The sequence below is a fragment of the Neoarius graeffei genome, chromosome 2 (assembly GCF_027579695.1).
Source record: "Neoarius graeffei isolate fNeoGra1 chromosome 2, fNeoGra1.pri, whole genome shotgun sequence".
Taxonomy (NCBI): Eukaryota; Metazoa; Chordata; class Actinopteri; order Siluriformes; family Ariidae; genus Neoarius; species Neoarius graeffei.
Window position 1 is genome coordinate 44,444,642 of NC_083570.1, and position 11,428 is coordinate 44,456,069.

At 40.5% G+C, this 11,428-nt stretch overlaps 2 protein-coding genes across 3 annotated transcripts; both read left to right on the forward strand.

Annotated features, from left to right (window-relative positions):
* Positions 1–955: 955 nt before the first annotated feature.
* On the forward strand, positions 956–3,002 carry spic (Spi-C transcription factor (Spi-1/PU.1 related)). Of its 2 annotated transcripts, none has more exons than XM_060907845.1 (5): positions 956–1,107; positions 1,275–1,365; positions 1,467–1,588; positions 1,679–1,769; positions 2,243–3,002. In XM_060907845.1, exons 1-5 carry the CDS (start codon positions 1,105–1,107, stop codon positions 2,722–2,724), a joined length of 789 nt encoding a protein of 262 aa, XP_060763828.1. In that variant the 5' UTR covers positions 956–1,104; the 3' UTR covers positions 2,725–3,002. The 2 variants fall into 2 exon arrangements, with proteins under 2 accessions (XP_060763828.1, XP_060763819.1); XM_060907836.1 differs by having other exon boundaries at positions 957–1,107; positions 1,272–1,365.
* A 3,782-nt stretch (positions 3,003–6,784) lies between these two features.
* On the forward strand, positions 6,785–8,606 carry spi2 (Spi-2 proto-oncogene). The gene is made up of 5 exons (XM_060907858.1): positions 6,785–6,874; positions 6,976–7,069; positions 7,174–7,274; positions 7,543–7,726; positions 8,035–8,606. The coding sequence occupies exons 1-5, from the start codon at positions 6,872–6,874 to the stop codon at positions 8,343–8,345; spliced, it is 693 nt and encodes a 230-aa protein (XP_060763841.1). The 5' UTR covers positions 6,785–6,871; the 3' UTR covers positions 8,346–8,606.
* The last annotated feature ends 2,822 nt before the right edge of the window (positions 8,607–11,428 follow it).

An 11,428-nucleotide genomic window follows, 5' to 3' on the forward strand; every position in this document is an offset into this window, starting at 1 on the left:
TCAAATCGCTGTTACTGTGTTATGGCATATACCGTTTCTAATAATTTACATTTGCACCGAATGCAGTGTTTAACTGATTGCTGTCCTTTTGTCAGTTCCTGTTAGTACTGAATAGCAATAATCTCGGCGTGGTTCTGTAATCTCGCACTCACCCATTTTTTTTTTCTTATCTCGGCTCATCTATTCTTTTCCACTCTGTAAATGTGAAAGGGGAACTTCCCAGCCAGCCGGTTGATATTTAAAACGTGTGTGGTTTTTTTGTTGTTGTTGTAGGAAATAAACTGACCAGTGTATTGGGGAATAAATGAGTATGGATAATATAGTAGGAGTGGAAAATGGAAATGTATACATGTATATAGAATTAACATGGAAACAGTGGTCTAATCAGTGTATATACACAGGTGAACTGGTTTTTTTTTTTGTAAAAAACAAAACAAAACACCATGGACACTCCAAAATGTCTGTACCTTCAGCCAAACACGTATTCATATGGATTTGTTTTCAAATTTGGAGAAATACTACACGTTTATACCTCACTCCTGTTAAAACACACTCCACAATGTCCATTTATTCCACACCACAAGCCTGTTCACTTCCACCTGACTCCCGTATACAAACGTACATGAATCCAAAGCGCTTTATTCAAGCAACGATATATTCATAGTACTAAGAAAAGCTGCCTGTGATTTAAAGAACATCTATATTCCGGCAGCTTACATGATACATGAACAAGTGCCTTTAACCATCAAAACCAGAAATGCAAATATGATTCCTGAACAAAGTAATGGTTTCGAGGTGCTGGGTTTTTTTTTTTTTTTTTGCTGATGGAGATTAGGAGATAATGCGATTGCTGTAGTCCTCCTGGTCTGGATTTCCAAAAAGAGAAGTACAGAATGGGTTGCACCAAAAGAAGTTTGACGTTGTCGCATTTAAATTGACCTGAGAACATTACACCCCGTTAGATGTTGGACAGACTATAAAAATCACACACGGTACTAAAAGAACTCTCATATACGCCTGTTTGAAAATAATTGGCAGAACAGTTGAAACATAACCTCCTGGAGTACACCTGGATTGAACACTTTGAACACAACTAGTGGCAAAATGGTGAGTTTTGGAAACCGTAAGTGATTGCTATGTGATCATCTGACATGCTAACTGTGCTGTTCAGTCCCATGCTGTAAGAATAACAACAGGATTTGGGTTTTTTTTCCCTTTAAGTCCTAGAATTCCTTTGTAAATAATCTTTTTAATTTCATTTTGATTTGAAGCAGGGACCTCTGGATAATGATATTAATCAAGATTTTCAGGATGCTATTGATGTGATGCAGCGACACTCGGAAATATTCTACTATGATACTACAGGTAACTTTTAAAAAAAATAAAATCGATCTTTTGATTTCAGTTAACGAAAGAACGGATTTTGTCGAATGATATATGGTTGTTTTATCTCTGCTTTCCTTCAGACAGTAAATACATTGAGAATATCAGAAGTCACGATTCTTCTGTGCAATACTCCGTGTCTTGTTATCGCTACACGCCTCATTCTACAGGATCATCAGCCGCGTACGACTGGGGTGAAGCATCAGTAAGTGTGCGGTGCTTTCTAAGTGCAGTATTTGCTGTGATAGATCAGAACAATTTTGCCACTGAGCTCCTTCTCTTTGTCTTCCTGAAGTCATGGTCGCATATAACACCAGAGGCGTCTCCATGGGGAACAGCTGAGCCTTCGGTGCTTTATCCAATAATACCTGAACGGCTCCGGAAAGGTATTATTGCTTTAGGATTAGAACCTTTACTTTGATGGTCAGCAAGCTTTCTGTCCTGGAGGTCCAGTTTCCTTTAGAGTTGTGTTCAAACCCAGATCTCAACATGACCTGACTCATCAGTCTGTCCAGAAGACTTAGATTATGATTATTCACTTATTCATCATAAATCCTATTATTCAGAAACTATAATGACGCTCAGATGAAAACTTGTATTAAAAGGAATTTTAGGAAGTCCTGGGAGTTTAATGCGTTAACCGAATCTGTAGAGAGATATATCTCCAGAAGGATGGTTGGTGACCATTGCTTGAACCTAAAAATTGGCATTATAACTAAGATTTAAATATAAAATATACAAAATATGTATATAAAGTATTATCAGCATAGTTAATAATTGTAGAAGAATTATTAGAAAGGGTGAGATTTATTTATTTATTTATTTTGACCAAGTCCTATCTTGTGTCTACACTACGTAGGCCGAAAGAAGCTGCGTCTGTATGAATACCTTCACGAAGCGCTGCATGATGCCAGCATGGTTGACTCCATCCAGTGGACGGACCGTGGCACCGGGACATTCCACTTCATCTCTAAAAACAAAGAAAAGCTGGCTGAGTGCTGGGGCCAGCGCAAGGGCAACCGCAAAGCCATGACCTACCAGAAAATGGCCCGGGCGCTACGCAACTACAGCCGCACGGGCGAGATTGTCAAAGTGCGCCGCAAGCTGACCTACCAGTTTAACCCGCTGATCCTGCAGAGACTGGAGACCATGACAATGTCTGGTCCGTCATCACAAGACCTTATTCCTCACCACCAAATCCCTGCTGAACAGGGCTACTACTGCTCAGGTGGAACTGACTGGCACAGCTGGTATGCCCAGTGCCCTTACCCCGCAGAGTACGACTTCACTTCTGCACTAACGTCAACGGAAGACCTGAAAACACACAATCCATCTCAGTGACTGGAAAACCCGACAACGTTCCTTGACAGTGAACACACAGTGCCTGTAAATTCCCAAACGGCATTAAAAGCTATGCGATAAACCTGACTGAAACATGTTACGTAGTTCTATCATGCCGAATAGTACAGGGGTGTACATACAGACCAAGAACAGATCCTACTGATGTGTAAAAATAGTTTTAAAAAAAGATTATTTGCTAACGTGTGCTTGTTTATGTCTGAAATTGTAAATTCCAATGCATTGTATTTCATTAAAAAACTTGTACTTGGACTTGAAAACTTGTACATTCTTTATTTAATTTTTGTAAACATTCAAAATAAAACTGTACCTCCTAATTTCCAGTGCTTAGAAGATCTGGTTCTTGTGGTTGATTTATCAAGTGGCAGGATTAACTTTCGCATCAGTTTTCATACTTTTTTCACTTCTTAAAACATAAAGCAGTCAAGAAAGAAGACAGAGTGAAGGCGAGAGAAGGAAGAAGACATACATGATTAAATAACGTATTATTCTATCCACATTCACTGGATATGAGCAATCGTGCGCTCTGATCGGCTACTCTACTACTAGGCTATCAGCTCATATACCGTGAGTTGAGAAAAACAAAATGGCGGAGTGTGTTGCTGAACCAACCGAGGACGAAATAAAAACTACTACTTGAAAACAAAACCCCCCAAAAATAAAAAGCAACAAAATATGGAATAAAAGTATTTGATGTTAAGAACATATCTTTTATTTTTCAAGAATTATTATTATTATTATAATAGCATTTTTTCACAAATTGTTACTGTGATTGCGCCGTTTGTTTACATTCTAAGCAGAAATGATTTGGTCGTACGTTTTTTATAAAGTTTTATTTATCGACTTTGCAAAAAATACAAATAAAAATGCTCCGTTTCTCAAAATCCAGTGACCGTATTTTGTCTCTAAGGGGGTCTCTATCTTAAAATAAATAAATAAATAAAAAATTGCACAGGTAGCCATATGTATATAAACTAAAGTTTTGCCGTGCGCAAAAATCGCTGCCCCTCTTGATCCAGTCCGGAAGAGTGTGTGTGTGTGTGTGTATATATATATATATATATATATATATATATATATATATATATATATACAGTGGTGCTTGAAAGTTTGTGAACCCTTTAGAATTTTCTATATTTCTGCATAAATATGACCTAAAACATCATCAGATTTTCACATAAGTCCTAAAAGTAGATAAAGAGAACCCAGTTAAACAAATGAGACAAAAATATTATACTTGCTCATTTATTTATTGAAGAAAATGATCCAATATTACATATCTGTGAGTGGCAAAAGTATGTGAACCTTTGCTTTCAGTATCTGGTGTGACCCCCTTGTGCAGCAATAACTGCAAATAAACGTTTCTGGTAACTGTTGATCAGTCCTGCACACCGGCTTGGAGGAATTTTAGCCCATTCCTCCATACAGAACAGCTTCAACTCTGGGATGTTGGTGGGTTTCCTCACATGAACTGCTTGCTTCAGGTCCTTCCACAACATTTCGATTGGATTAAAGGTCAGGACTTTGAATTGGCCATTCCAAAACATGAACTTTATTCTTCTTTAACCATTCTTTGGTAGAAAGAGTTGTGTGCTTAGGGTCGTTGTCTTGCTGCATGACCCACCTTCTCTTGAGATTCAGTTCATGGACAGATGTCCTGACATTTTTCTTTAGAATTCGCTGGTATAATTCAGAATTCATTGTTCCATCAATGATGGCAAGCTGTCCTGGCCCAGATGCAGCAAAACAGGCCCAAACCATGATGCTACCACCACCATGTTTCACAGATGGGATAAGGTTCTTATGCTGGAATGCAGTGTTTTCCTTTCCCCAAACATAACGCTTCTCATTTAAACCAAAAAGTTCTATTTTGATCTCATCCGTCCACAAAACATTTTTCCAATAACCTTCTGGCTTGTCCACGTGATCTTTAGCAAACTGCAGATGAGCAGCAATGTTCTTTTTGGAGAGCAGTGGCTTTCTCCTTCCAACCCTGCCATGCACACCATTGTTGTTCAGTGTTCTCCTGATGGTGGACTCATGAACATTAACATGAGCCAATGTGAGAGAGGCCTTCAGTTGCTTAGAAGTTACCCTGGGGTCCTTTGTGACCTCGCCAACTATTACATGCCTTGCTCTCGGAGTGATCTTTGTTGGTCAACCACTCCCGGGAGGGTAACAATGGTCTTGAATTTCCTCCATTTGTACACAATCTGTCTGACTGTGGATTGTTGGAGTCCAAACTCTTTAGAGATGGTTTTGTAACCTTTTCCAGCCTGATGAGCATCAACAACGCTTTTTCTGAGGTCCTCAGAAATCTCCTTTGTTCGTGCCATGATACACTTCCACAAACATGTGTTGTGAAGATCAGACTTTGATAGATCCCTGTTCTTTAAATAAAACAGGGTGCCCACTCACACCTGATTGTCATCCCATTGATTGAAAACACCTGACTCTAATTTCACCTTCAAATTAACTGCTAATCCTAGAGGTTCACATACTTTTGCCACTCACAGATATGTAATATTGGATCATTTTCTTCAATAAATAAATGAACAAGTATAATATTTTTGTCTCATTTGTTTAACTGGGTTCTCTTTATCTACTTTTAGGACTTGTGTGACAATCTGATGATGTTTTAAGTCATATTTATGCAGAAATATAGAAAATTCTAAAGGGTTCACAAACTTTCAAGCACCACTGTGTGTGTATATATATATATATATATATATATATATATATATATATATATATTGGACTGGATCAAGGGGGCAGCGATTTTTGTGCACGGCAAAACTTTCGGACATACACAGCAGACAGAGAGATTGTAGAATGGATCTTTTTTTATTATTGAAAGTATTGTTTTACATTTGTAGGCTATAGCTCGCATTCCACTTAGAATACATCGAACTGAAATAGGCTATTCTGTTTGAACTTATGTAGCCTATACAGACAGATCTAACTTGTACCTTTCAGAGTAACTTCTCCCTCGATCTCAGCATGGATATCATTCTCATTAGAGCTAGTGGAGGTCTGGTTAGCTGGTGCTAGGACAACGTTTTCTGCAAAGGTGTCTTTTAGTTTTTTAGTGGTAAAGCCGAAACTTGTCAGGGCTGAGCATGAATTCGGCACCGATGGTCTTTTTTTCGGTGGCATGGTGGAAGACAGTGACATTTATCTGTATTCTATATTCATCTTTCTCTCAAGGCATGGTGAAGTGTCTTCTTCGGATTAAGTTTCACAAGCCATCAAATTGATTGTTTACAGTTTGCGCACATAGCCTAGCGGTGTGGTGGTGAAGTGCAACTGTGCATATGGCAATTTAACACGTTCGCTTAGGGCACACTGGGATCGGAAATGAGTTTTATTTATGATTAAAACATGGCGTATTTCAGAGACCCCCACAGATTACTGACTTTGTTGCTTTCTATGGGAGCTCGGCTCCCTCTGGCTCCCACGTAATTCGAACACTGCGTCAGCTATCAGCTCGTATACGACTCGATTTTGTGGAATAACTGTTAAATATTTTAGCATTTGGTGGTGTGATTTCCTTCGGGATCGATAACGTATCTATCTATCTATGGATCTATCAATTAAATAAACATATAGTAATCTTTCTCCTCTATAATTCCTTGTCAGAGCATATATGTATGCTTGTAAAATGTGAGGGGAAAAAGAATGAGTGTGTGTAGTGTGGTGTGGTGACTGCGCCCTTCTTATCTTGCTCAGTTAGGAGGAGGATGTGGTCAAAGGCCTACATAATGCTCACAAAGTCAGGGAGGTGTGTGAGACGGAGATCAGTGGCTTCCACTGTTATGGTGGTTGGGGTGCTGTGTGTGTTTGTCGAAGGTGTTTGAAAGTTTGGGGTCTCTCAGAGACCACTTTTGTCATGTAGGTTGTAGATCATGTCTGGGAGGCAGTCCACTCCCCTACATGGAGCTTATTAAGAGGGGGTCCGAGTCAGACTGTAACACAATAACAGCTGCATTCGGTCCACGTCATTTTAATTTGTGTGTGTGTGTGTTTTAGTTTTTCAATCATCATAACTGTTAATGATTTTAATTCATTCAATAGAGATCATAACTACACAACTGAAAGTGAAGTGAAGTGAACAGACCTGCAGAACGACATGGTAAATAGCTGTCTTATGTTCATTATAACGTCGGAATTTCTGTTGTTGTTGGGGTTTTTTTTTCCTCTGAACGATGCAAAGCTGTGTATACTCTTGAACAGAATACGTCACAGACCTACCAGACAGATCTGGAAGTCATTTTGGAGTTCCTTGAAGAACACTGCAGACAAGAGACTAGGGGCCAGTGGGCAAACGGTGAGTAAGATAAAAGATTGACTTCATAAAGTGCACATCAATGTAGAGTAGCTTAAAGGTACAGCGCATATTATCATTATTGTTGTATTACACTTATACGACAGCTGATTTCCATATGAACCAGCAACGTACTGGCGATGACTATGGTGTTTTGTCACACCACATGGATTCTTTACAGGTGCTTTCCTCAACAAAGGCTCAGCAAGTAAGAAATATCCACTATAACAAAATAAAACCCGTTTAAACGTTTAAACCATTTCAAACACGGAAGCCATGGCCTAATGGTTCGAGAAGCAGCTTTGGGACCAAAAGGTCGCTGGTTTGATTCCCTGGACCAGCAGGAATGGCCGAAGTGCACTTGACTTGCAAAGCACATAACCCCAGGCTGCTCTGGGTATATTGTACGTCGCTCTGGATAAGGGCGTCTGCGAAATGCCATTCATGCCAAAAATGTATTTCTTTGCAATGTGAAGGCAACAGGACCACAGCTAAAGGAAATTGGATTTGATTCAGCTGGAATAAGGGGATCAGTAATCCAGGGCATGACCATGGAGGAAGCTTTAAACGCTCCTGCTGGTGAAGAAAGCCCTTTAAGTCAACATGTACGCCCTGAGGAAAGAGCCGAATCGTCAGCCAGGTCTACACCTGCAGGCAGAGGTGAGTTCTGCTTTTTGCGGTTTGACAGATCAGAGCAGCTAAACATTGCCTTAGGGAACAATAGGTTAGGAGCGGCCAGTCCGCTGTCCTGCCCATAACTGCCACGTACAAGCTCTATTCTCACTAATCTCTCATCAGTGGCATGACTGACTATAATGTGGTGTGCAAGAGATCTTTATCTTAATAAGTTCTCCACAAAGACTCTATTCATTGTGCCTTTTAGGAGAAATGCTTTGCCTACTACTTTAATGAACTCTTAACCCCTCCACCCCACGCAGGCACATACAAATCAGTTTATATGGTTTCAGGGAAAAAGCTGCGTCTCTTCCACTTTTTGTTCGAGATGCTGGAAGACCCTGGAATGGCGCATTGCTTATCCTGGGTTCCTGCGTCGGTGGGGGTTTTCCGCTTCTCCTCCACATATAAAGAACACGTGGCTGCACTCTGGGGCCAGCGCAAGGGCAACAGAAGGCCCATGACCTACCAGAAGATGTCTCGCGCCCTGAGAAACTATACCCGCTCAGGTGAAATCATCAAAGTGAGAAAAAAATTGACCTACCAGTTCAGCGGAGCCACCCTGACTACACTGAGGAGCCAGCAGACAATGAAGAATGCCTAACGCTAACAGGGTGATTCTTTTTATTATTATTATTATTATTTCTTTTATGATTCTCTGTCCCTCTCTGATTTCATCTGAAGCAGCTATTCTGTCCAGTGTAACTTATGCCACCTGGAGGTATTTCATAAGTCATGACACTAAATGCAAAAATAAAACATAATTAAACAAAAAAAAAGAGTAAACTTGTACCATGCTGAAAAAATAAAAATCCCCAAGTCATCCTAGTTTTTGACTCAAAGCTTCAACACCTAGCACCACATATGCGGTGTGTTCTGCAGCAATTCATCCAAACGTCACTTCCTGTCTTTGTGTTGCTCTTATGCTGGTTATGTTTTTGAATTAAATAAAGTGATCTTTACTTTTTAATCTCAGAGTCGTTTCATTTCAATTAGTGAGCCAAGTCTGTATTAATACAACATATAGTCACAGGAAGGTTACACTTTAATGATCAATCAAGCTGAAATGTACATTAGTCTGGGACATGACTAGTAATTAAAAGTCACTTCTTCATGTCTTAAAGTAACGATGGATGTCGTTTCTCTTTCCTTAGTCGAGCGCTTCTTGACATAATATGGATTATGAATGAGGAAGGGTGTACAAACTTTTGACTCAAAATATGTATATTACATGTATGGTACTATAAACATGGTACCATACATGTTTATAGACTTAAAAAGAAAATTCAAAGATTCAAAGATTCTTTATTGTCTTTATTTATTATTCTCCTATAGGACATACAGGAGAATCGAAACACCGTTTCTCTCTCACCTTACTTGTAAAAAACAGATAAAGATTGCACACACATACATTTGAATACTTTTATTTGAACCCACTATTAAAAATTAACATATACAGGATTCAAATAAGCGCTGTCGCCTCACAGCAAGAAGGTCCGGGTTCGAGCCCCGTGGCCGGCGAGGGCCTTTCTGTGTGGAGTTTGCATGTTCTCCCCGTGTCCGCGTGGGTTTCCTCCGGGTGCTCCGGTTTCCCCCACAGTCCAAAGACATGCAGGTTAGGTTAACTGGTGACTCTAAATTGAGCGTAGGTGTGAATGTGAGTGTGAATGGTTGTCTGTGTCTATGTATCAGCCCTGTGATGACCTGGCGACTTGTCCAGGGTGTACCCCGCCTTTCGCCCGTAGTCAGCTGGGATAGGCTCCAGCTTGCCTGCGACCCTGTAGAACAGGATAAAGCGGCTACGGATAATGAGATGAGATGAGGATTCAAATATTATCAAGGTTTACATCAAGGGTATAAAAAGCATCGCCTACGCCACACTGCAAGGCTGCCTATTACAGCTGACATCGAGCAGAACTTCGCCAATTGTTTAGATTTTACTCTGGAAAGCCCTGCCAGTCTTAACCCACTCACTGTTAATTTATGTACGTGCCCCAGACTACCAAATATCAGGACGATGAGTGTACAGGAATAGCCAAGGCTGGTAATAGCTGCAAGTAGGCAGGAGCGCCGCCAGAAATTTTGGGCCCCATGAAAGATTAGAATTTTGGGCCCCCCAACTTTGCCCACCCTCGTCACAATTGCACTATTGTCATTATTTGACTATTGATAGCCCATGGACCTTGAGTTTGTGACTTTGTTATTACATTTTATGTATTAACCTACCAGGGACTAGATGAAAACTGGTCAGTGACTAATTCTGGTGCATTTACAATCACAAATGAAAATTCAAGATTTTGCCACATGCCTTCTTGTGCTAGGACAATTGGTAGTGAAATGTGTGATGCGACTGCTAATAAATCATTATTACATTCCACACATGTAACCATGTCAAACACTTGACTGGTGTCCGTTATTAGCAACACTTTAATCTAACAAACTGTATATGGCGCTCGCTCATTAAAAACTTCAATCCTAAAGCATTTATGGGTTGTATTGCTGCTTACCTCCTTCTCCAAAGGGGGGGTTCAGTGGTTTGGTAGGGCGGAGGTCCCCCTGAGGCTGAATCTGTGCATATTTAGGGCACCCCATTAGTTATGAAACTGGTTATTAGCACTAGTTATTAGCACCAGCATAACGTAATATTTCATCTTGTTTATCACACAAGTCAGTTCAGTTATTAAAATGGAAAAAATGTCACTGTACAAACTGTAAAAGTGTTCTCTTGATAGGCTAATCCAACCACGTTCATACTGTTCATTTACCATTCGCTAATATTTTGAACACACATGTGAGCGATAGCTACCTTTCTTTGGGAAAAACTGAGTGACCAGTTGCCTGCCTCTCCGGTCCCTTTCAGCTTTCAGCTGCCTTCCTTTACGTTTTTGACAGCCACTCTTCATATTTAGCGATCATAGACTGTACGCACTCCACTGCTGGCTGGCTGGCTGCTGCACCGCGACACAGCAGCAAGTAGCGTTGCACTGATCAGCACACAGATTTAACGTATTGCGCTTCTACCAGAACTGGACCGTACCGTTTCGCAAAAGGGGGAGGGTTAAATGACCATATGTTGAAGAACTCAAAAAATAGACAACCTTGTTCAATTAGCTCATTTTACCAGATGGAATATTGCATTGTTGTTATTTCAAAAGTCTTATTAAAAGCATATTATCAGCCCCTTAAAGGGCCCCATGGCAGTGCTGGGCCCCTAGAATTGTTCTAACCTTTCCCCCCCTGGTGGTGCCCATGCAAGTAGGGACTGATATTTGGCCATTTTGTCATAAAAGGCCATGTCCATATATGTATCAAAAACACATCCTACTTCAACTACTACTGCCTGCTTTCTATCCATGTCCTGAAGTACAATGTCAGGGGTGTTGGGGATATTGCCAAACACATCCTCAGTGCTGCCGAACCACTCCGCCGTCAAGCGTGAATGTTTGTGCATACTTGGGAAGAGTGGCTCAACAGCACTGCTGATGAGCTCCACAATGCGATCATGATGTGCAGTATAGAGTGGTTTATACATGCTGCAACCATTCGCAACATGTGCGACTGACTCCAACTGCACGTCATGGTCAGCATGCATCAGGCAGTATGGCTGATGATGTTCAGGATACCACAATGCCAGGTTGTATTTTGTTGGCAACACCTGCAGTCTAGCCTTAATAATAAAACAGAGAA